Here is a 25198-nt window from a genome sequence, read left to right as displayed (position 1 = left end):
CCACAACCTGCTGCGGCCCCACAAAGAACAAAACCCCCAGAGAGGAGCTCCCCAGTGTCCCTGTGTTCCCACCCGACTGTGGCCAGCCCGCCACCAGGCCCGCAGTGGGCAGTGTGGAGCTGAGGGGATGGCCACGGGGGCTGGACTCCTTCCCTTCACCAGGCCCCGAGCACCTTTTTGCTATTTTGGTTTGGGGGCCACACACAGAGATGAGCAGGGTCACTCCTGGAGGACTCGGGATTCACCTTGGGTGGGCTATGTGCAAGGCCAGCACCCTCCCCGAACTCATTTTCTCAGCTGGTCCATTAGACAGAGGGCCCAGCCCTTGGTGGCCATGAACGAGCTGGGTCACTGCGAAGGCTGCCAGGCCGCTGGGGCAGTGGGGACCAGGGCCAAGACCCTCAGACAAGAAAGAGGAGGGGAGTTCTTTGCACCAGTCCTGGGGGAAATCCTTTCCCCGAGACCCTTCCCTCCCAGAACTGAGCACCACCCTGGATGGTGCAGGTAGGCCGGGCGAGGGCTCACCTGTTCCCGCTGACCTCCCATGCCTGCCACCATGCTGCCTCTCCCAACCCCGTGCAGGACAGCTGCATGGCCTGGTCAGACGCTCTCTGGGAGCTCGGGCAGGTGCCCACCGCCAGGCCACTCCTGGCGATCCCATTGGGGTTTCCTGTCCTGCACCTCCCAGCACTGCCCTCCCACTGCCTTTTGGAACTCTCCTTCCAGGCTGAGACCCAACAAGCAGAGGCCAGCCACCGGCCCTGCTGTGTGAGAGCACCCAGAACCCTTGGCTGCTCTCCTGCAGGGGAAAGCTGGGCTCGGGGGGGGGGGGGGGAGGGGGAGGGGACAGGGGGCGGGAGGACTCCAGGGCCACAGGACACGAGGGTTTGGGAGGGGAAAGCTCCAGGCTCAATCCTGGCTCTGCAGTCGAGATCATTCCTGGAGGGCTCGGGGGACCACATGAGGTGTCAGAGATGGAACTCAGATCGGATGTGTGCAAGGCCAGCGCCCTGCCCGCTGTGCTCTCTCTGGCCCCAGGAGGAGTCGCGCTTTCCTGTGCGTTGGTGTCCACTGCACCCAGCAGGTAAGGGGGCATCTCTGCCCAGCACAGGACCCAGGGCCTCACTCCCAGGCAAAGTGTCAGCCTCTTCCACCCACCTGGGGTCATGCCACAGCAGGCATGGCAGGGCCAGTATGAGAGCCACAAGTGGCATCTCTAGTGGCAGCAGGCGCAGGTGTGACACGTCAGGCCACCTTGTCCCCCCAGGAGTGCCCGGGGGAGGCTCAGTGTCCAACAGTCCAGGATGGTACCAAGGGGCCGCAGCTCCACCAGGTGAGCCCTGTTCTTGGCAAGGTTCCACACACAGAGCCCAAGCTCTTGGGGACAAGGTACGTCAGTCGGGTCTGAGAAGCGACCAGCCTGCCGCACAGGGAGGGTGACGCCTACTTGGCACCACGGGTGGCTGGAGACAGAATAAACAGAACTCGGAATCCAAACGCTGGCATCTTAATCCTTTAATGAGGGCAAGGCCTTCCGCAGGAAGCAGGTTCCTGCCGGTGACAAGTTGGGCCGAGAGTAGGCATGGCCAGGCTAAGAGAGTGGGTACCGGGCTGAGAGTGGACACCGGCCGGGCCGAGAGAATAGACACCTGCCAGGCCGAGGGAGTAGATGGCCCCCCAGCGAGAGAGTAGACGGCTCCCAGGTTGAGAGAGTGGACAGCCCCCGGGCCGAGAGTGGGTGCTGGCCGGGCTGAGAGAGTGAGTGCCCGCCAAGCTGGCCAGGCAGAGAAGGTAGACACCTGCCAGGCCTAGGGAGTAGACGGCCCCCATGTCGAGTGGACAGCCCCTGGGCCACGAGTGGATGCTGGCCAGGCCAAGAGAGAGGACGCCGGCAGTATGAGGGGAACAGGCACAGCATGGAGCCGCCGCATCCCTCAGCATGTGCCTGTCTGAGTCTGCTGGAATGCCCCGTTTCCTCCGCTTGGCCAGTGAGGACACACTGGCAACTCCTGCCCTCTCCCTGTGGCCCTGTCCCTGGTCTTGCCTGTGGACTGTCCCTGGAGGGAAGTGCAGGGCACGGAGTTAGGGAATTTCCAGGGAACTTTTCTTCTTCTTTTTCTTCTTCTTCTTCTTCACTGCTGTGTCGCCTGACGGTGTCTCCTCCACGGCCTGCACCTGCTGCAGAAGCTGCTTCTTTCCTTTCCTTTTCTTGATTTTTGGGGGCTCATGTGTGTCCTCGTCCGTGTCTTCCAGTGGCTGCGTCCAGCTGTCTGCCTCCACGGCGGGGCCGGCGGTGTTCTCGTCCTGGAGATCGTGGCTCTGCTCCTTGGCCTCGGGCTGCTCCGTCAGGCCCACACATCTGTCCTTGGCCTCTTTCTTCCTTTTCTTGGCCCCTTTTCCTACCACGGGGGCCTCTGGGGGGTCTGGTCCTGCCCCTGAGGGCAGGGCTTTGCCCTTCAGTGCAGCCATGCGCTGAGCGAAGTACTCGTGGATGCTGATGGTGCTGGTGGTGGTGCCCGAGGCATCTGGAGTGGCCGTGGGGGGGTCATCCTAGGGTGGGAGGAGAGGGACATGAGTTAGAGGTTGATGTGGGAGTTCAGGGGGGCTGTGGGCCCCCCAGCAGGGACTCTGAGTCCCGGGTTCTGGAAGGTGGGGGTCAGCCCCCGGGGCACCGCAGGGGTTCTGGTTACTGAGTGAAAACCTCAGGGTCACCCGAATGTATGAAGCCTCCCAGTGCCAGCCAGCATGTGGCAGAGGGGTAGAGGGCTCGCTCAGGGGTGTGTGCACACACGCGCGCGCACGAGAGAGAGAGAGAGAGAGAGAGAGAGAGAGTGAGAGAGAGAGAGAGAGAGAGAGTGTGTGTACCCGTGCCCCCACTGGGCACACAGGCACGTGAAGGACACCCTGGCCAGGGAGGGGCACCCAGGCAGGGCCCCACACGGAGAAGCTGGTGGCTTAGTGGACACCGGAGTCCTATTCCTCCCCACTGGCCCACCACCTGCTCGTGCCACGGCCAGGTGCCTGAGGGGGCCTCGGAGGCTGGGCCCCTCCAGGTCCAGAGGAGAGCCACACACACACATCTGGGGCAGGGCCAGCAGGGACAGACAAGGCCCCTCTGCCATCCAAGTGATGGATGTGGATACATATCTCTGGGCGACTCTAAAAATAACCCGGCTTCTAGGTCAGGAGCCCGGGATCCAGAAGGGGTGGGGCCCGGGCCACTCCGCCCCCTGGACAGCAGCAAGTATAAGGCCCCTGGCCATTGGCCTCTACCACCCCTCTCCTGCAAGCACGTGATCAGAGACGAAGACACAGGCCTCGAGAGGCCCAGCCAGGGGATGTGGGGCCCAGGGCTCCAGCTGCAGGTGCCAGACCAGGACGCATGCACTGGACAGAGAGAGGCACGGGGACAGGACCAGGTCGTCACCATACCCTGGAGGGGGAAGGCGGTGAGGGACAGGGCCGGGATGTCCTACACTGGACAGTGCATCGGGGGACTGGACAAGTGACCTCATACGGGGGTAAGAGGAGAGGCCCGGACACAGGGCCCATCTACAGACCCTGCAGTGAACCCCAACTTCTTAAGTTCTGAGTTTCACATGCAAATCTTTCATATAATTCTCAAGAGTTCAGGAGTAATCGCCTACAGTCGTGCCACCTCAGAGAACTGCGTGTTTTTAAGTAGGAAGTGAGTCTCCGCAGTCAACACGGGCTATTTAGGAACAAGGGAAATCAAGACAAATAAAATGAACCATAGAAAAGCCCCCTCTCAGCTTGGCCATCGACGACAGGAGGAGGAGGAATGAGGCTACGACCCCAGTAAGGAACTAGAGCCAAGGTCTCTTTCCTCGGGGCTCTCATCACAAAGGATGCTTCACGGAGAGAACGGGCAGATCAAACCAGAGAGCTGGCTTCCAAAAGCTAATCCCGCGCAGCCTCACACCCTCAGGGCGGCTGCAGGGGGCTCCAAACTGGGCCCCTCACTCCTCACCCACCCACCACTCACCTTCACCTTACGGGCTGTGGAGGGGCCCTGCATGGGTCCCAGGTGCCCACACAAGGGTTTCCTCGGCCACCGGGTTTTTCCCCCCTCTAAGTCTCTGAGGCTTTTGTGGCACTGTCATCCTGTTGTTCATCGATTTGCTCGAGCAAGCACCAGTAATGTCTCCATTGTGAGACTTGTTGTTACTGTTTTTGGCAAATCGAATACGCCACGGGTAGCTTGCCAGGCTCTGCTGTGTGGGCAGGATACTCTCGGTAGCTTGCCGGGCTCTCCGAGAGGGGCGGAGGAATCGAACACAGGTCAGCCGTGTGCAAGGCAAACGCCCCTACCTGCTGTACTATTGCTCCAGTCCAACATTTAAACACACACCAAATATAGTTTTAGCTCTCAGAATCCATCCCAGCCCATGGCTATCTGCTATGTGCTTATTAAAAACACTCAGCTAAACATGTGGGATCTTTTCAAAGTAAAACATTAGAGAACAGAAGAAAGTATTTTGTAAAGTACCAAATACCCAGAGAACAGAACTGTACAACACTTCCTGGGCTGGGGGCGTCACTGCCCAGCTGGCTGCACTGGTGCAGTGACACTCTGAGGGTCAGAGGACATCGCTGTGCCCTTGGCCTGCGGGTCGGCAAACCTTGGCCTTCCAAGCCAAGCCCAGACCCTGCATGTGAGCCTGCTGGACAGAGCAGCACCCGGCCATCCCACCCACTCGGTCGTGCCAGTCACGCAGTCTCTGGAGCGGCCGCGCCCCACTTTCTCCTCTCTGGCTCACCGAGGTTGGGAAAGGGGGGCTGCAGGAGATGGTGGGTTTATGTCTCCGGCCCTGGGCAGGAAGAGGGAGCACTTTGGGCCCGCGTGTGTGGGGGAGATAAGGCGGGCTCTCTGTCCTCGGCACCTTATCAGCTCTTCCTGCAGCCGCCAGCCTGCAGCGCTCAGGCTGGGAGCGGAGAATGAGGAGAGGAGACGGAGCCTGTCTTCAATGCGTCTTCAGACGGCCTGGCCTCCCCAGAAGGGCCTCCGGACCCCCCAACACACGCACCCGCTGTTGTCTGAGGCGTGCAGCAGGGACTTCCTGCCCGGCCCCGGGGAGCACTAGCCCCTGCGCTGACCGAGCTCTGGGAGGTCGGGAGGCCGCTCCCAGCGGGACGAGTGTTGTATTTCCAGGGTGGGGCGGAGGCCAGAGCGAACTTCTGGAGAAGAATCTGGAGCGAAGGGGCATCACCCAAGTCTGGGTCTGAGGGAAGGAGGTGTGCGGGAGGTGGGGGGGGCCCTCGATGCCCCTCGTGCCCCCTGTTGGCCTAGGGTCTCCCTCCTCCCTGGACACCTGCCGGGAGGAGATGCGCCCACTGGGTCCACTCCCCCCTCTAGTAACGGGGGCCGGGCCTAGAGATGGAGGACACCGCCGGGGACCATGGCCGTGGGGGGCCCCTCCTCAAACAAGGCCCCCACAAAGGTCTAAAGGAAACAGGCTGTGTGCCGGGCGGCCCACCGCCTGCTGGTGAACACGGTCACCAGGCCGGATGGAGTGTCCCACGGCTGGCTGGAGGCCTGCAGAGGTCAGCAGGTAGCTTTTTTTTCCCCTCAAGCTATTGAGGCCACTTCATTTACAGAGGGATTTTCACGTAGCTGAAGGGCCCGGGATGGACTGTGAGCCCAGTGCCCAGTAAGTAAAAGAAGAGGCCTCGGTAGAGGCGGCCCACTGGTGCTCCAGACTCCACGGGGCGAGCAAAGGTGCACAAGCCCCAGCTGAAATGACATCAGGGAGGGGACTGGTTCTACAGAATGTCTTCAAAACGTGAGAAACTGTTTCTCAGTTTTAAAGAAGTGAGAGCTGGGCCCGAGCAATAGCACAGCTGGTTGGGCATTTTCCTTGCACACGACTAACTGGGGTTCAATGTCCAGCACCCATATGGTCCCCAAGCTGACCAGGAGAAAGACCTGACTGCATAGCCAGGGGGAATCCTGAGCACCGCTGGGTGTAACCCCACACAAACAACAGCAAGATGCCAAAAGTACTGAGGACATCAAAGAGTGACCAGCAAGCCCCAGGATGTGACGATTCTGTAAGACAAGGGCCAGGGTGAGCAGTCCCCAGCAGGGACAGGGCTGGGGACTGGGCCAGGGGCAGCAACACACATGCAGGGCTGGCTGCTGAAAGGCCATCATCAGGGCACACACGCACACACATACACACACACACACACACACACACACTCGCGCGCGCACGCACACACAGCTGCACACATGCATATACAGCAGGGCTGGAAGCTGAAAGGACAGTGCTAGGGCATGTGCACTCACACACACGCACATGTGCACACACGCACACACAGTGCAGCTGGCGGCTTAAAGGACAGTGCCAGGGTCCTGTGATCCTGACCCGGCTGTGGGGACCCCAAGGTGGGAGCTGGGAGCTCGGCACAGTGCTAAGATGAGGGAAGGAGTCGGGCTGGCCTGGGCACATCTTAGATACAGGCGGAGCGGAAGTAGTCCCCAGATGTGGGCTGGGGGGGGCCTCAGAGCTTCCAAGAGAATGGGGGACTGCTCCCCAAAAGCAATGGGCTCCAAGGGGGTATCCTGGAGCTGGAGAGAGAACAGCAGGGAAGGCGCCTGCCAACCCGGGTCTGGTCCCCTGAGCCCACTGGGTGTGGCCTGTAACCCAACTGACCAAATGGCAAAGTGGATGTCCCTCCTCATAACTGTGCCCGAGTGTGCGGTGACCCCCACCCCCAGACCAGCATCACACTGATCTGGGGTTGCTCCCCAGAGGGACGGGAGGGAACCCCGGCACAGGAGCGGAGAGGCCGAGCCGGTGCTTCCCACATGAGCTCATGCCTTGGCCGCCTGCGGCCGCGGCTAATGTTAGAACAGGGTTTTTCCCTGCAGGAGTCACAATTCCTCTCACGGGCAAAACAGGAAGCTCCCGACAGGAATCTTATGTAATGCCAGGAGTGTGGGGGACAGCAGGATGGGGGCGAGTACAGGACGGAGGTGGCGGGGGGAGCAGGGCTGCAGACAGGGGCTCAGAGCTGGCGAGAGACCCTGTCAGAGAGTGGCCTGTCCTGCTCACTCACGCACAGACACCCTGGGCACTTCTTCCCACACACCCACAAACAACAACACCTGCACCATGCACACCACTGCCTGTGAGAAAGATGCACACACACACACACACACGCACACATATGCACGGGCACACACACGCACTCATACACAATGCACACCCACACACCCACAGAGCACCCTGCCTGCCAGGGCCTGACCTAAGGGTGACCCATGTACACACACAGAGTACCCTGATAGGGCTGGATCTTGGAATGACCCATGAGATGAACACACACACACACACACACACACACACACACACACACACACACTCATCCCAGAGTACCCTGCTTACTGGGGCCCGACCTCAGGGCCAGGTACACACACATGCATGTACACACACACACACCTCAGGATGATCCATGAACACACACATGCACACATTCACTCACAGAGCACCCTTCCTGCTGGGGCCCAATATCAGGATGACCCATGCACACATATCCACACACTCACACACATACCCACAGAGCACCCTGCCTGCTGGGGACTCATCTCAGGGTGACCCATGCACGTGCACGCACGCATGCACACACACACACACACACACACACACACACACACACACACACACACACAGAGCACCATGCCTGCTGGGGCTCCACCACAGGGTGACCCATGCACACCCCCTCACCACAGAGCACCCTGGGGCAGGACCATCTCCCTGTGCGGCTGAGCTGGTGTGAGCAACACTCCCACATATTTGGGTTGTGGTGCCAATGTGCCACCAACATGCGCCTCGCCACCCGCTTTCCTTGCAGCACCTGCCCCTGGCCACGCCCCGCAGGAGGAGCCACGCCCCGAGGGAAGAGACACCCCCACCCCCCAACACCCCGCCCCACCCCCCACAGATGTGCCCAGTCACGCTCCCGGGGGTGTCTCTAGGCCTGGCGCCAGCCCTCCAGGACTTTGCTCGATGCCTGCCAGGTGCCAGATCTCACACTGGAAAAACTTCTGGAAGTGAGAGCTTGGATCAGTTTCTGCCCTCGACTCTGAGCCTCCCCAGGGCCTGCACCTCCGGCAGTCCAGCAGCCAAAAGATCACTCTGGTACCTCGGGAGCTGCCGACAAGAACCCACCAAGTCCTGCCACTTATGAGGGCACAAGAGTCCCCCGAGCCAGAAGCTCTGCTCCCAAGAGTGGTTCCTTCCAGAACACACAGTGCGCTGCTAAGCCACGTGTCCGGGGGCCGCGGGCGCCGCAGAGCTCGGCCATGTGTCCGAGGGCTGCAGGCTTTGGCATTCGTGTTCATCGAGAAAGGGCGACCACAGCAGAGTCCAACAGAGGCAACTTTCAGACATGAAAGCCGAGGAGGAGGGGGAGAGGAGGAGGAGGTAGGAGGCGGCGGCGGTGGCGCAGCGGCTGCGGCAGGGAGCGCCAGGGGCTGCGGTGACTCACCAAGCACCTCTCAGAGATTGACCTGCAGATAAACCCACACAATCACGGCGATGGGAGTCTCGAGTAACAGACTCACGCGGGAACCTCCCAACCGCGCTGCCTGCCGGACGACACAGGCCCTGAACACTTCACACACGGCTGGTTCCAAGTCTGAGCCAAGCGGCCAAAGACAGCCCAGCCAGGGGCCACCCCAGCACCGCAGAGGGTGCCCGAGCAGAGCCAAGTTAAGCAAGCCGGAAACCAAAACAAGTTTGAGCAAAGGTGAACTGCTGGGAAGTGGACTTGTCACTTCGCAGTTACGGTCAATAACGTAACTCTCTTGATTTCTCTTTCCTTCCAAGGTAGGTGTTATGAAAAGGCAGCGAGCAGCGAGTATTTCTAGGAATGGCCTTAAAAGAAGCAGCACAGCAATGCCCACATGCTGGCAACTTATCACCAACTGTGACCTATGACTACAAACAAAGTCTGGCTTCTGACTATGCAAGCACCTCCTTCTGCCTTCTCCCCCAGATAGTTCTGTGATGTGCTGACTTAAAGCTGCAGCAGTACAACAAAGCGGAAAGGGTCAGCCACTGAGCCTGACCATACAAAGAAAAAAAATACACCTAGGGTTTCTGGGCTGCAGCGGCAACGCACAGGGTTCACCCTTTCCTCTGTGCCCAGAGATGGCTCCTGGCAGGGATCAGGAGACCTTGTGGGGTGCCTGGCGTCCAGCCATGTGCACGGTCAGCACCCTCCCCACTAAATGAGCTCTCCGGCTCCCCGACTGTCCTTTTAAGTGGCAGAGAAGAAGCTACTGGACTCCAGGACTTGGAAGCAAACCCTGGGTCCAGAGAGAGAAGCCCTCCTCCTGGCCCGGCCCAGGCAGGCTGCCTGGGGAGGTGGCACAGAGGTCGCAGGGACAGGCACTGCCCACCTCCCAGAGACGCCAAGGACGTGGGGGCAGTCAGGGCCACCCACAGTGGGTTTGAGAGCATCAGGACACGGAATGCCGACACTACTACCCCTAACCCCGCCGCATTCTGGATGCGTCTCTCAGCCCCAGCCCCTTCTGTGACTCTCGATGGCCCTTTCTTTCCCTGCAGGAGAGGTGGGTTCCCGGGCACCCAGCAGTCTGGGGGTGCTCAGACACAGGTGCTCTGTGGCCCTCGGACTAGAAGGGACCGTCGGCCCTAGAGTCCAGCCCCAGACTGCATTTCTGTGAGACGGGGGGGTGGGGTGGGGGGTGGGGAGCAATGCTCAGGGATCACTCTGGGTGGGCCCCATCTCCTGTCCCGGCTCTAGCACCCTAATTCCCGGCACCGCTGCTCCCCCTAGTGTCAGCTTCGGGGAGCAACACCCACCTTCCCAGGGCACAAGAGCTCCAGGCTCGCTCCTTCAGCACCAGGGCCCAGCGACAGGCCCACCTTGGGGCCCTGAGGTGCCTCGCCCTCTTCGAAGCAAACTCGGCCCTTAGGTTGTGCGTCTGTCCCTGCCTCTCAAGGAGAGCCAAGACTGCACCCAAACAACCCACTTAAGGGGGTCAGAAGCAGGGAGGGTATTCGCCCTGCATGAAGCTGACCTGGGTGCTAGTCCCATCAACCTACGTGGTCCCGATCACCGCCAGGAGGGATTCTTGAGTGGAGCAAAAGCAACCCTCAGTACCACCAGGTATGACCAAAAGTCCAAAATGAACAAAACAAGATTCATTAAAGAGCTGCCTGTGAGCAGCAGACGCCACCGGCCCCAACATACTTCCCCCGAGGGGACCCCACGTGCCTCTCCTGCAGGCATCAAGCCCCCAGGGTGCCCACGACACGCCCAGCTTGGCCCCTCACACACTGAGGCTGGTGCCTCCAACCCCAGAGCACAGGACAGGTCCCTTCTCGAGCGCCTGATGCCAGAGCGCTGCAGACAGGGAGCGGCTGGTCAGCGGGCCAGGCCGACCAGACAGCCATCCTGCACAAGTCACAGGGCAAAGACCCCAGAACAGGCTGTGAAGTGACTCACAGCTGCACCTCTCCAGTGCTCGGTGGCAAGCTAGCAACCTTGCCACAGAAAGGAGCAGGGCGAGAACAGTCATTTACCTTGGTGTGAGGTGCTGAGCAGGGTGGACAGGCCCAACTGCAAAGGTGGAACGAGGCCACACTAAAGGGTATGGGGACACAAACTCAGAACCAGCCAGGGCACAGGAGCCAGGCACCCACAGCCCAGCCAGCCGGTGTGGAGCCCCCAGAAGCAAAGGGCCTCTGCGGTCCCTTTCTTCCAGCTGGGCGGCACCCCTGGGCCCCGGCGTCACTGCCCTCCCTGCATTGCTCTCCCATGGCCCTCTGTGCCCCCTCCCTTAGAATCCACTCTGCCAGCAGCGACATGTGACCAGTGTCCCAGGTCGATCCCTAGCACCAAGCTGGGACAGCCCCAGAGTGTCACCGGAGGGCGCATCCACCCCAAGACCAGCACGACTATGAATGCCGTCATTCCAACACGCGCAGGCCTGGTCAACACCAGGAAGGCGGCGCCCTGAGTGGGCAGCAGTGGACACAGCCTGGGCCAGAGCAGCCAAGGCTGGGAGCGACCGAGGGCAGCACTAAAGGGGACCATGTGGGACCCAGGGACATAACAGGGGCTGTCCAGAGCAGAGGCACATGCAAGGGGGCTCCCCTCTGGCCCCGAGCCCGGTCCCGAGAGCAGGGGGTGCCCCTCTGGCTCCCAGGAAGCCTAGAGGTGACCCTCCCGCCGTCCCCTATAAGCACAGGGAAATGGGGCCACACAGCACGCGCCTGCCCATGGGCTGTTCCAGGCCTCCAGCAGATGGACGGAGAGCAGCGCCAGTCCCCGTCTGCCCAGGCTCCTCAAGAGGGGCAGGCAGCATGTGGCAAGACCCAGAGCGATCAGCTACGGAGGAAACCAGGGAAATTCAAGTCCAGAAACTATTTTGGGATAAAGCGCTGATTTTCGCCAATTGATTATCTTGCCACAGAGAAACCCAAACAGCCTGGGAGACAGAAGTCGAAAGCACGCTCTTTTCTCATCTCTAGAATCCCGTTTCTCGATCAAAGGCAAAAAGCAGAGCTAAAATAGCAAGGGCAGCAGAAAAGGAAAAGTTGGGAGAAACTGCAGTCATACAAACAGGAGTTAAAAAATGACTAAGTTTCCTTGATGTATGAATTGGCTGGAAAGCCATTTATCAGCAGCCTGCTTCTCTGGCGCACAGTCCCTCAAGCCGAGAGCCATGTCATTCCGCTTTGACTGATTAATTAGCCAATCAGGGGGCATTTTTCATCCTGCGGCGTGACGCTTCTCCCGGTGAATGTCTGGTCTCTAATGGCGACACATTAAGCCAACTCGGCTGTTTCCGAGCCGGGGAGTGACCCAAAGGGAAAGGGAGCAGATAAATCAAAGCGCCCCTCAGTCTCCCTTCAGCCCTTAACAAAACCCCCAAGGAGCACACGGTGGGAGGGACCCCAGCAGCCCCTCCTGCGAGCAGCAGTAATTTATCCCGCTGATTAACAGGCCACCGACACGAGTGCCCAAAAGCTGACACTGGCTCCTCTTCCTTTGTCACGGCTACAGAGGTCCCGCCTCAGACACGCAAAGGGGCTCAATGCCCCCATTTCCGTGTATGGGGGGGGGGGCAGGGCACCGCCTGCCCCTGGTGTGTGGATATGGCAAGCCTGTCCCCCTGTCACACCCCCAACCAGCACATGGCCATGAATGACTGTCCCTCAACTCAGCAACTCCAGGGTTCCAGGGGAAGCCTGGTTTGGGGTTCAGGGCCGGACGGGGCTTCAGGGCAGGTGGGGATCATTTACAGAAGGTCCCTCAGAGGGGGCTGGTTGGACTTTCTGGAAGACTGTCTGCTGACCCATCACTCTCTGTGATACTGGCCAGGGCACTGGGCTAGGGAAAGTCTGGCTGACAGAGACCCCGCGGCCTCCAGGCTCTGTCCCTCTGGGCCCAGGCCACATCTGGTCCTAGACTGTTCTGGATGTTGAACCCTGATTCTTTGTGGGCTTTGTCTGTTCTGGTTTTGGGGCTATACCAGTGGTTCTCCGTGCAGACCCAGGAGAGAGAGGACCGTCACAGCACAGACCCGGGACAGAGGAGAATCCCACAACACAGACCCCGGACAGAGGAAACTCACACAGAACAGACCCGGGACGGAGGGGAGATCTCAGCATAGACAGCACAGCCCCACAGCTCAGTACCTCTGGGGTCTTCTTTCTGTGCCTTTTCCCAAAAATGCAGTCGAGATCTGTGGTGCTCCGAGACGACAGGTCCTTCCCTGAAAGAGAACACAGTGCCACTGAGTCTGTCAGCAAGCAGCAGAGGCACGGGGAACTCCGAGGGCAAGAGAGTGTCAGAGAAGAAACTGTCAACTACTTCCTGTCCCCACATCACAGGTCAGAGCTTGGAGCCACTGTCACACTAGCCAGTGACTCCTCCAAAACAGAGAGACAAACCAGCCCGGGTTCTACACAGAGCCAGCTGTCAACAGGTCCAGGTAGCCGCCCCAACCAGTTCTCACCGGTTCTGCCTAGAGACACGTCCCAAAGTGCCCACTGTGACTGCCCACTTCCCAGCTCATCTCACCCTCCAGCTCGCCCTCTTCCCAGCCCAGCCACTTCCCAGCTCGCAGCAGCTGCTGTATGTGAAACGTGCTGGGCAGAACCCAAGCAAAACCCCAGAGCACCAACAGGCGTGGGATGAAGCCCACCCGGGCCTGCAGACCAGAAACCCCAGTGACGGGACAGGTGGCCAAGGTGCCGCCACACCCACTCCGCAGGAAGCATCCAGGCCACTGTCCACTCAGACCCCGTGCCCCAGCATCGGCCTTGCAGCCAGCGCCCAGGTTGAGATGGACCCTCCTCAGCCGGTCCCACTGGAGGGCAGGGGGGACACCAGGGGTCTCAAACTAAGCCCGGGGGCAGAAGGCCGAGTATGTAAGTGGCACATGGCCTGGTCTCTCACTTGAGACCCCATCCGCCAGCTTCCCCCAAGAACAGAACTGGCACCAAGCCTTTGGGCGGGGCTGCGCTGGCAAACACAGAAATAAGGGCAGAGAGCGGCAGAGGTGGTGCAGGCCGAGTCTCCGCCGTGGCCTGGCTGGTGGCAGGAGAGGAGCAGTGCCCAGGCCAGGGTCCTGCGAGCCATACACACAGTCCCTCAGCCGCCTGCCGCACCAGACCGCTGGTACCCAATGCAGCGGGTGGCGCAGGGCTGCCACCTAGTGGTCTCCAAGGACAGTGCGCGAAGGAGCTGGAGCACCAGCTGGGTGAGGCCAGAGGGAGCTGCCGCCTATCCCTCAGGCAACAGAACTGGGACCACACCACGTCCTGCCCTGCCTCTAACAGCCAGTCTGTGGCCCCACTCCTGAGCTCAGGCTCCTGTCCTGCCGGGCACCGCACGAGACATACACAACCCGACTGAGAAAGCTGCCCACCCTAAGGGAGTGCAGGCAAGAGCTTGAGGCCTGAAGACGCTCACACAGAGTGGGTCCGAGGAGGGGAGAGACGCACGGAGCGGATCCCAAGAGGGAGAGTCGGACAGAGAAGGTCTGAGGAGGGAGAGACTCACAGATAGGGTATGAAGAGGGGAGAGACGTTGGTACCTTTGGTGAACTTCATGTAATGCACACGGCTTCTGGAGATTCTGGACTTTTCCTCAAGGCTGAAAGATTTCTTTCCCTTGCGTTCCGAGGCATCTGTCAGACAAGGAAAGGAAATGCCACACAAGTCCTGTGACTCCCTTTCACAGGGATGTAGCAGCTCCTGTGAGCACCGCAAAGGAGTCCAACACTGACCAAATGCCCAGTCAGCTCCCAGATGAGTGCTAAGGGCAGGCAAGATGGAACTCCGGGCCAGATGGTGCTTCCACAATTCCACCTTCCTGGGAGGGTAGGGGTGAGAGGGAGACAGAGGAGAGGGAAGAGCAGGGAGGGGAGGGGAGAGGGCAGGGGACACAGAGTGAAAGGCTGGAAAACACTCACATAAGCCAACAGCAGACTCAAAAGCAGGGAGAGATGAGAGAGACTTAAAGCTGAACAATGTGGCAAGAGACTGAGACGGACATCACATACCATGAAACCCAACTAGGAGTAACTCTATGAATCACAGTGCCTAAGTGAAAAAATACATTAAAAACAAAATCCTCAGGGTCGGAGCAATAGGACAGCGAGGAGGGCATTTGCCTTGCATGTGGCCAACCCGGGTTCGATCCCCAGCATCCCATATGGTCCCCCGAGCACCAGCAGGAGTAATTCCTGAGTGCAGAGCCAAGAGGAACCCTGGGCATCGCCAGGTGTGACACAAAAAGTCAAAAACAAAAACTCCTTGAAATCAATGAAAATGAAGAGAGCACCTAGAGAATCCAGCAAAAGCAGTATTAAAGGGGAAATCAGCAATAACAAAGGCTCTACCAGGGAAAAAGAAAAACCTCACAGAGCCCCACCTCAGAGCTTGAGAGAGAAACTAGAAAAACAGCAAATAAATCACAAAGTATATAGAAAGAAGAAAATAGTAAAAATTAGAGAAGAAATCATTGATCCAGAGATCAATAACGCAAAGCAAAGGCCCAGAGAAACCAGGAGTCAGTTTTTGGAAGAGTAAGACTGACAAATCCCTAGCTAGAGTCATGAAGAAGAGAGAGAAAACCCCCAAAAGGGGCCAAAAATGAAAAGGGGAAAATGACAGTAAATACTGAACAGGTGACTATGGGTGACTGTATGCCCCTAAGCTGGGGAGCCCAGAAATGGGCAGAGTCTTTGCCGGGGAACCCCAGGAATGGGTGGGATCTCAATAAAATAAAACCTCCAAGACTGAGAGAGAAAAGAGGCAAAACCCAGCAAGACCGGTTGTGAGGGTACTAAAGGAGTAATGAAGAATCTCCCAAGAAGGGCTGGAGCCACAGCACAGCAGGGAGGCATTTGCCTTGCATGTGGCTGACCCAGGTTCAACCCCCAGCATCCCATAGCACCGCCAGGAAAGATCCCCGAGCACAGAGCCAGGAGTAACACCGGAACATCGCCAGATGTGATCCAAAAGTAAAACAAGACAAAAAAGAATCTCCCAAAGAACTAAAGTGCAGGTCCAGAGGTGGTGCCCACTGGTGAGATCCAGAAAACCTTCAGAAGACTTACGAGCTCTTCCAAAATATTTAAGAAATAAAAATCCTTCCACAGCCTCTCTGAAGCCAACAGCACCCTAATGACAAAAGCAGAGTTCTTACTGGGGACAAAAACGAAGCCAGACAAAGGCCAGACTAAGGAACCAGAGAGAGAGGGAGCGAGAAAGGGAGGGGGAAAGGGGGGGGAGGAGAGGTGGTGGGGAGGGAGACAGAGAAAGAGAGAGAGAGAGAGAGAGAGACAGACAGACAAACAGACAGAGAGAGCACTTGAGGGAGCACCTTTCCCCGCATGCCTGGGCCCGCGGTCTGTGCCCAGTGAGAAGAGACCAGGCTGGGAGAGTGGCCGCAGCAGCAGAGGGCCCCAGGTGCCCTGGTGGCGAGTGGACAGCAAGGCGACTCTGATCCTGGAGGCGCTCGGGCGCACTGGTAAGGGAGGTGACCTGGTCCTGGGGACACTCGCAGGACCACACTGCCCTGTGGTCACATTCAGAGAGCCCCTGGGGATAGCTGCAGTTCTCAGGGTGGAGAGAGCTGGACGGTGCGTGCGCAATCACGGACAGCCGCAGACAGGATACAGGAGAGAAGCGTCTGGACTTCAGCCTCGGGAGAACCTACGGCCATGACAGCCCTGCCTTCCGAGATGCATCGAAGAGCTCAGTGACAGGAAGCGGCCCCCACGCTGGCCAGGGACGTCAAAGGGCCGGGTGGGAGGACACAGAGCCCACAGCCCCTCTCGCCGACTGACATGGGAGAGCCGCAGCCAGCTCCTGCCACCCTAGGGCAGTTTCTCCTACTGAGCATCTTGCGACTGACTCCTCTCCCGGAGCACTGGGGCTCTCCCGGGGAGTCAGGTCTGTCTCAGCACAGAACGGGCACAGGTAGGCCCTCAGCACACCTTCCCGCCACGGTCTGAGGGTCTCTGGGCTCAGCACGCCTTCCCGCCAAGGCCTGAGGGCCCACTGGGTTTCTCAACTGTTTTTGTTCTGCTCTGTTTGGTTTTGGGGCCACACCCACCGGTACTCAGGGCTTACCTCTGGCAGGGGCTCAGGGGACCTTATCAGGGCAGGGGCTGAAACCCAGGTCGGTGACATAAAAGCCAAGAGTCCGGGGCTGGAGCGACAGCACAGCGGGTAGGGCATTTGCCTTGCACGCGGCCAACCCGGGTTCGAATCCCAGCATCCCATATGGTCCCTGGAGCTCCGCCAGGAGTAATTCCTGAGTGTAGAATCAGGAGTAACTCCTGTGCATCGCCGGGTGTGACCCAAAAAGCAAAAAAAAAAAAAAGCCAAGAGTCCTATCCACTGTCCATCTCTCTGGCCCTCCCTCAGTCCTATTTCATACACTGGGACAGTCACTTTATCATCTGAGATTGGAATAATCTATCTTGCCATATCAAACTCCTGACTGGAAAACAAGTGTTTGCTTAGGATTAAAGCACCAAAAACACGTAAGTGAACATGAGAATTGATGAGCCCCCAGCGCCCCAGAGAAGGAGCTGGCAAGGCTCACACCAAAGTGCCGGGCCTCTACCTGCAGCTTCCTGCCTGTGATGAGAGTTCAGTGCGGCCAGCAGCTGGTTAAAATCATCCTGATGAGCAATCCAGTTGTCCTGAAAATATGAAACAAAAATATCAGAAACAAGACGGTGACTTACCCATAATGGGGGGGGGGGGGTGGTGTCTAATTTGGAATCATGAAAGCTGGAATTTCACGTGAAACTTTAAATGTTTTGTCAGAATATTTTGCAAACTGGAATGGACAAGAAATAACACAAATTCAAAATACAATGGATCAGTATCAAAGAAGAATTTCTTGGAAGCTTAAGCCCCGATTCCAAAAGCGGATATCCCCTCCAAAACCAACCTCCAGTCACCCCTCAGGCGGCAGCGTGCAGACGAGGTGAGAGAACAAACAGTCTCCTCTCCTTTGGAAGCGCATGTGGACAAAGGGGAAAGGCAGTGAAAGACTGAGCGCTTCTGTTCTTATTTAGAGTTTAAAATATTCCGTCCTTGGGGCTGGAGAGATAGCACAGCGGGTAGGGCGTTTGCCTTGCACGTGGCCGACCCGGGTTCAAATCCCAGCATCCCATATGGTCCTCTGAACACCGCCAGGAGTGATTCCTGAGTGCAGAGCCAGGAGTAACCCCTGTGCATCGCCAGGTGTGACCCAAAAAGCAAAAAAAAATTAAAAAATAAAAAAAATAAAATATTCCATCCTATTCTATTACCCCAATTTACAAAATTGTCGCATGGGAGGGAGAGTCCTGCTCCTGAATCCATCAGCAAATATTCGGGGGACTGGAGGCCACAGGCAGTGACATGGAGAAAGCAGCCTTTGATCCAAGGGAACCAATGTCCCCAACTCACCTGGGGGGAAGAGGGAGGCAGCGTGGACAGTGTTTGGGTTTTAGGTCACAGCTGCTAGCGCTGTCAGGGCCAGGCAAGGCCAGGGACTGACCCCAGGACCCCCAGACTTGAGTCCCCGAGCATCTCCCTGGCTTCTGCCTTGTGCATTCAGAGAATGTTTCCGAGTGCCCCTGGCAGCCGGTTGAGTTTAGGGGGGTAACACTGTTCCCCTGCCACCCGCTACCTTCAAAGCCAGTCTGGCAGTGACCCTTCCACCAGGGTTTAAACTGGAGTCATGGGGCAGAGCAGGGCTGCCCCATCGCTGCTGTGACTCTTGCAGCTGCCACCACCTACGACCAGCTACAGGACTGCGGAAACGGCCAAGCCAGTCATCCATGGGGCTAGTATCCAAAGCACGGTGCCATGTGGTATGGAGAACCGGGCCTGCTGCCCCCGCCCATGGGAATCAGAGCGGGTCAGGGAAAGACAGACACCCTGCAGATACCCATCAGAGTAGGAGCACAGGTCCCAGAAGGAGCATTTTTGTGGCACTCTGGCACGCGGAGCCACAAAGCCAGCCTGGCTCGTGGCCATGGCGAGGAAGAGAACAGTGGGGATGGTCAGGCACAGCAGCCAGTGGGCACCAGGCCAGGCAGCCTGCTCAAGGGCCCCTGGGTCGACTGGCACCCAGAGGACAGGCCCCGGGAGGAGGCGAAGGAGCTGGCACTCGAGGCCACATACTCACCTCGTTGTTGACGGTAGCGCCCAGGCCCAGGTTGTTGTTCTTCACCCGGACCCTGATGTGCTCCGTGGCGCCCTGCTCCTGTGCGCCCAGGCCCTGTGGGAGGGACAGCGGCAGAACCCATCAGTCGAGAGCCCCTTCGCTCCCACGGTCACTGCTGGCTGAATCACAGATGCACCGACGGGGCTCTCATGGCGCTGGACGTGCAGGGACAGGTCCCGAGAGTAAGAGCCAGACCTGGCCACCCCGAGGCCCTGGAGAACAGCGCTGTGCAGCACCCTGGGAGACCCCGGCCTCTGGAAACAGCCCTCCGGGAGGGGCCCAGAAATGCCAGGGGCTCCCGACAGCCCTGCAGGATGAAGCCAGGTATAAGACGCAATCACGGTTCACAGGGCCTGGGAAAGCCTGGCTGGAATTTGATGTTTTATTTTCTTCTTCTGGTTTTTGGGGCATACCCCACAGTGCTCAGGGATCACTCCTGGTAGAATTTGGGCGGAACCTATGTGGTACCGGGGATCAAGCCCAGGTTGGCCACATTAGCCCTGAAGGATCTCTCCAGTGCCTCTGGCCTTACTGTGAAGATGAAAGGGATAAGCAAGAGTTCCAACGGTGGCCACATGGAGAGAGGGCAGGCCGGAAGCCATGAAGGGCGATGTCCTTGCTCAGACCAAAAGCACGGAGGCCAAAGGGGCTGGAGCGATAGCATAGCGGGTAGGGCATTTGCCTTTCATGAGGCTGACCCGGGTTTGATTCCCAACATCTCATACGGTCTCCCAAGCACCACCAGGAGTAATTCCTGAGTGCATGAGCCAGGAGTAACCCTTGTGCATTGCTGGGTGTGGAGCTGATGCAGGTGACCCAGCTCGCCTGAGCACAGTAAGGCCCAGGCTGCTGCCACATGCAGAGGGACTGGGGTGAGAAGAAGAGATAGGAGTGAGCAGGCTGAGGGGCAGCAGGGTGGGAAAGGAAGAATGGTGGGTGGGCAGGTGGGCCAGCCAGGGAGGGAGCCCGGGCAGAGACGGGCAGAGCTACAGCAGGGCAGATGAGGGCTCTCAGCACACAGAGTGGCCCCAAGACCCCAGGCACCGTCAGTACACACAGTCGGATGGCCACTCATGCCAAGACCCGCTTCCAAGCCAGGCCAGGCAGGCCCATTTCATCGGTGACATACTTCCATGCGAGTCTGACTTTCTCATCCTGAAAAATGTGATGACTCAGCTTTCCCTCCTAATCGCTTCCTGCTGCCGATTCCCTATCTCTTCCTTTGCTTTGCTCAGCAATGCTCAGCCATTACTCCTGGCTCTGCACTTAGGAATTACTCCTGGAGGATTCAGGGGACATATGGGATTGAACACCAGGAACTGAACCTGGCTCAGCTACATGCAAGGCAAGCACCCTCCCCGCTGTGCTCTGGCTCTCCTAAGAGATCAGCATCTGCGACCCAGACTGGTGCGTGCAGTAGGGCAGCTATCCTGCTCTTCTCTGAAATACCTTTCCTTTCGACCACCCCATCTTCTCCAGCATCCTCTGGCCAAACTTGGACTCATCATTGCTCCAGGCTGTGTTCTGTGGGTCCACCGCCCACTTCTGCTTCCTCCGGCCTAGAAGGGACAAAGCAAACCATCAGCAATCTGTCCTTCAGGCCCAACAAGCACACACACTGTACGCCTGCACTGACCCGGGCATAGGTGGGCTCTGGGACCCCCTCAGCGGTCAGCACAAAGGCTGTACTCTGGCCAGGTCCCTCCCGTGGCTGGTCTGACCAGCTGCACATTCTCAACCTACTACCTACTTTAGTTGGCAGAATAAAAGGGTTCCCCTGGGGCTGGAGAGGCAGGATGGTGGGCAAAGGCACTTGCACTGCACATAGCACCTCAGGGACCCCAAACCCTGCCTTAAGTGACCTCTGAGCACAGAACCTGGAGTAAGCCCTGAGCACTGTAGGATCTGCCCCCAAAATCCAACAAGCAGGCTGGAGCTATAGTACAGTGGGTAGGACATTTGCCTTGCATGTGGCTGACCTGGGTTCGATCGCCGGCATCCCATATGGTCCCCAGCATGGCCAAGAGTAATTCCAGAGTGCAGAACCAGGAGTAACCCCTGAGCACTGCCAGGTATAACCCAAAAAGCAAAAAATAAAAATAAAAAATCCAACAAGCAAAACAAAAAAGGGTTCCCACCACATTCTGCTCTGGGCAGCAAACTCATGCACGGAAGCCACGTGCCCACCTTGGGGGCCCTGAAGGTCTTAGATGCCACATCACATGCCCAGGTCACTGTCGGGGACATGAGGAGGCTGAGGGTCCTGCTGAGAGGGGACTTGCTGTCCAAGTCATTGTCATTCTCTCTCTCTCTCTCTGTCCACTGTGTATGGACCGGATCGGGATGGCTCCTCCTTGTGCTCTGCTTCTGTGTGTGCCGCTGTCTCTCTATCTGACTCTGTCTCTGTCGTCTCTCCTCTGGTCTGTTCGGATCTCTCTTCTTCCGATCTCTCTCTCCGGAACCCTTCTGCTTCAGTCTCTAGAGCCCCACTCGCTCTCACTTCTAACTCTGACTCTGATTCTCACTCACTTTGTGCTCTTTCTTTCCCCTGCTCCTGGCTCCGATGACTCCCTGATTCTCTTTCGCTCTGTGCTCTGCTTCTGTGTCTTCCTTTTGTGTCTTCTCCCTCACTTCTGTAACAGTTTCAGTTTATATAACACCACCATCGCATAGGGTGGTGACACAAAGGTGGGTTGAACATTAACAAATCAACACAGAGGGATAATAAGACCACTCCTCCAGGAGATTAACAAAATCTCATCTAAGGAAATTACTCTAGATTATTAGGAGATCTGCTTAAGGGCGGGATCCCATCCAGGGTGTTTTGCTTTCTTCTTTCCTCAGCTAGTAATCAACTTAAATAGTTGTAGTAAATCTACTTCTAATATTTCTAGCAATGTCATTCTGTATGAGCACAGTAAGAAATATATCAAACTTAAAGTTTGGTTCTTTCTGAGAACATCTCACCATATATTCCAGATCACAGTCCTCAGACCAGATTAGTCTTCCTAACCCCAGCAGGGTCCTAGTCTCGTCGTTACTTCTGGATCATGACAGCATTTGTCTATGACCATGCTCTCAACTTATAGTTGAGTATCGTGGCACTTTGGCCTGGCCCATTTCAATGCCAGGGTAGCTCACAGCTTGCCCTGGGTCCATTCCATCCCTCGTTGGGACCCTGCTTTTGGGGTGATAGGAACTAAGGGCAACTGAGTTGAGAAAGCAGATGCCCAGGAGTAAATATTATTGGAGTCAATCAGCTCCCAAGTTACAAAGCATAATATTAACTGTTTTCCTGTGTCCATACAGAAAGGACATTGCTTTAAGGTAAACCAAGTTCCCTGCGGCAAGGCTAAAAGGACAAACCCCATGTTATCCTACACTCATGCTCTTTTCCTTGCACATCTTTCTCTGCATGTGAATTCTTACCCATGACACTAGGTGACAGCAGCGAGGGCAGGCCCGGGGTGGGCAGTGCACTTGACGATGCAGGCCCTTTTCAGAACTGACCGCCCTGGGACTGGTGGGACACACTGGGGCTGATCCTACATGATCCACCCGGGACAGTGGCCAGGAGCTTCACTGTCCCATTACTCCTTGTTCAGCATCACTGGGTTTATGCCATGATCCTGCAGACTCCCCAAGGGCTTGTGAGTCCCAGAGTCAAGGCCTTTTCTCCACGTTCACTTTCTGACAAAGACAGAAGTAGCAAAGCAGCCAGGGAGGCCACAGCTGTGGATCTGACAATGCGCATGCATACACGCACACACACACACACACACACACACACACACACACACACGCACACGCACACGCGCACATGCACACAGACAGACAGACAGACACACACACACACACACACACACACACACACACTCAACCAAGCCACAGCGAAGATTTAGGAGACCAAAGCTGAACATTTCACTCCAACAAGCACCAAGCATGGCTTGAGGGGGATACTTTCAAAGTGAAATAATTCCAAATGTCCAAAAAGAAAATATATATATGTATATTAAAAAAAAAGTAGTGTCTGGACAAATATCCATGAGAAGAGTGAGAAGTGAGGGTGAGAAATGAAATCCCGGTTTCAGCCACAGGGCGGCTAGCTGGAGCAGGAGTTTCTGCCTTCAAGGGGAGCCCCACAAAGAGAACATTCTGCTCATCAGAGAAGTAACAGGGTAAAGGATGCTTTTAAATTTGAGGAAGTAATGAGCAGACCTGCAAACAGGACAAACATCTATGGTGAAGAGACAGGGAAGCAAGACAGAGACCCCAAGACAAGGAAGGGCAGCCAAAGGACACAGTGCCCAGAGGTGGAGACAGAAAACGTTTGGGTGCTGGAGGGCAGTGGGGGGGACACACAGTGGGCTGCAGCAACCAATGCTGCCACGACCCCAGCCAGCCCCAAGCACCGGTCACCAACCATGCCACGTCCACAGGCAGCAATTCTCTAAAGCTACAAGACACAAACGCTGGCATGGGTGTGAGGATGTGGAGTCGAGGTGGAGAGAGGAACCGTCAGATCCTGCCACCTCCTGATTCAGAGCCGCTGGCACCCACAACAGTGCCCTCTCGGGGTGGCCACCTTCCCAGTCAGCACCTCAGGGCAAGTTTTCCAAGACCCGCTTAAGTTACTGGAACAGAGGTCGGAGGGAGAGACAAAAAATGAGCAGCAGCGTGGGCGTCAACGGCCCCGAGGGCCTGCAGAATCCAGACGCCGTCCCAGAAGCTGAGAAGGGTCCAGTCCCGGGGGCTGCGCCCAGGGAGCGCGCCCACGTGAGGACTAGGTCTGCAAGTTCCGGGAACGAGAGAAAAGGGATGCGAAGGCGGAGAAACACGCGGATCAATTCTGAGCTAAATCAACTACACCACTCCCCCCCCGGATCACCGGATAGGCGGCCTGGCCGCGCAGCCCGGGCCGGGGCCGGCTGCTCACGGGGCAGCCCGGCTGACCACACGGAGCTCGCCGGCGTGCTGGGGCCCCGCGCGGCCACTCACACAAGCCGCCCCGCCCGCGCCTCCGCGCCCCGCACTCACGCTCGGCCAGCATCGACATGCCGCAGAGCCGGGGCCCCCGCGGGCCTGGACGATCAGCGGCCACCGGACAGCACGCGGACGGGCTGGAGCTTGCAGACCCGCCGCAGGTGGATGGTCGCGACCAGGCGCGCGCTGGTGACGTCAGAGAGGCGCGACGAGCTCCGGGCCCGCAGCGGCAAGGGGCGTGGCGACAGTGGGCGGGGTCGCGGTGGGCGGGGCGCCGTCCTGGCGCCGGGAGGCGGGGTTGGTCGGGGAGCTGAATGACCAGGTCGCAGGTGAATGGACGCCTGAGGACTAGTTCCCGCTGCGGAAGAGCAGATGTACTTAGGATCCTTCGGGAGCGGCTCCTGCAGAGCCGGCGCCCCCTCCAATGACCCGTCTTGCATCTCTGCCCGCGCCAGTTTAGGAAACGCCTGTGCTTTCTGAGAGTGATGGGGAGGGACCCCGAGGTCCACCAGCGCAGTGTGATGAGAGGGATGCTTAGCCCGGCCTTGGCGCAGCCAAACTGCTGTGGGTGCCTGCAGTTTGGGGACGTCATTTGGAGGCGAAGCTCTGCCCTGGGGCTTCTTTCCTCCAGGTGCTACTTCTACTAGCGGAGGTCATGGGTGAGGTCAGAGGGCCAGAGATTTCATCTATGACATCCGTAGCTAGAGAGGGAGACTATCCGGTACCTGCCACCTTACGCAGGTGATTACAGCCGTGCCAAATGTCTTTCAGTCGCACCACCACTTCTTCAGCAAGGCATGGTTGGTCTCGTTATGTTTTGCTTGATGTCCCCCACTACCACATGCATTCTGGAGCTTTGGGCTTGTAGTCATCACTGAATCTAAATCAGCACCCCGCAAAATAAGCTGAGTGCAGTAGGGGCACCACAGATGTCTGTGAAGTTTAACTGAAGTACCTCTGATTGACTCCAGAGGGGTTCTGTGGGATCCCCAAAGGGAGTGTCTCAGGCACACAGTGGTGTTTCCTGACAGGGACCTCGCCAGAGAGCTGCAGGGGTGTGGAGGGATCCATTCCTGGCCCCCTCTGAACGTGTCTTTCACTTAGGACTCCAACAAACCAGACAAACTCCTCTAATTCATAAAAACCGGGAGATGCAAGAATAGCCAGCGTGCTTGGCAAGTCCCAAAAACTGAGGGTGATGAGTTGTGAAGTCATTGGAACAGCCACAGTCCTGGCAGGTGCACTGAAACCAGAGCCAACCGGTGCGGGAGTCAGACTTGCACCCACCCAATTGGGTCCCTCCACGGCCAGGGAGAATGAGCAGATCAGTTTGCTTCAACCAGAGAAATATGGAAGAGGGTCACGTGCAGTGGAGATGAGAGACTCGGTCAGAAGTCCAGCGGCGGCCAGCAGCACAGGGCTTTGCCACTGGGTGTCAGGAAGACAAATTTGTTTCTGGGATGATCAGGAA

General features: G+C 57.7%; 1 protein-coding gene across 1 annotated transcript; it reads right to left on the bottom strand.

The window, feature by feature from the left end:
* Positions 1–1491: 1491 nt before the first annotated feature.
* On the bottom strand, positions 1492–23933 carry PINX1 (PIN2 (TERF1) interacting telomerase inhibitor 1). The gene is made up of 7 exons (XM_004614752.2): positions 23782–23933; positions 20194–20303; positions 18706–18798; positions 17146–17224; positions 14102–14194; positions 12699–12775; positions 1492–2550 (listed from the first exon to the last, which is right to left on the bottom strand). The coding sequence occupies exons 1-7, from the start codon at positions 23798–23800 to the stop codon at positions 2083–2085; spliced, it is 939 nt and encodes a 312-aa protein (XP_004614809.2). The 5' UTR covers positions 23801–23933; the 3' UTR covers positions 1492–2082.
* Between the last annotated feature and the right edge of the window lie 1265 nt (positions 23934–25198).

This window comes from Sorex araneus, chromosome 1, assembly GCF_027595985.1.
Source record: "Sorex araneus isolate mSorAra2 chromosome 1, mSorAra2.pri, whole genome shotgun sequence".
Taxonomy (NCBI): domain Eukaryota; kingdom Metazoa; phylum Chordata; class Mammalia; order Eulipotyphla; family Soricidae; genus Sorex; species Sorex araneus.
Note: the sequence above shows the minus strand (reverse complement) of the source record. Positions and strands in the feature narration are given on the sequence as shown.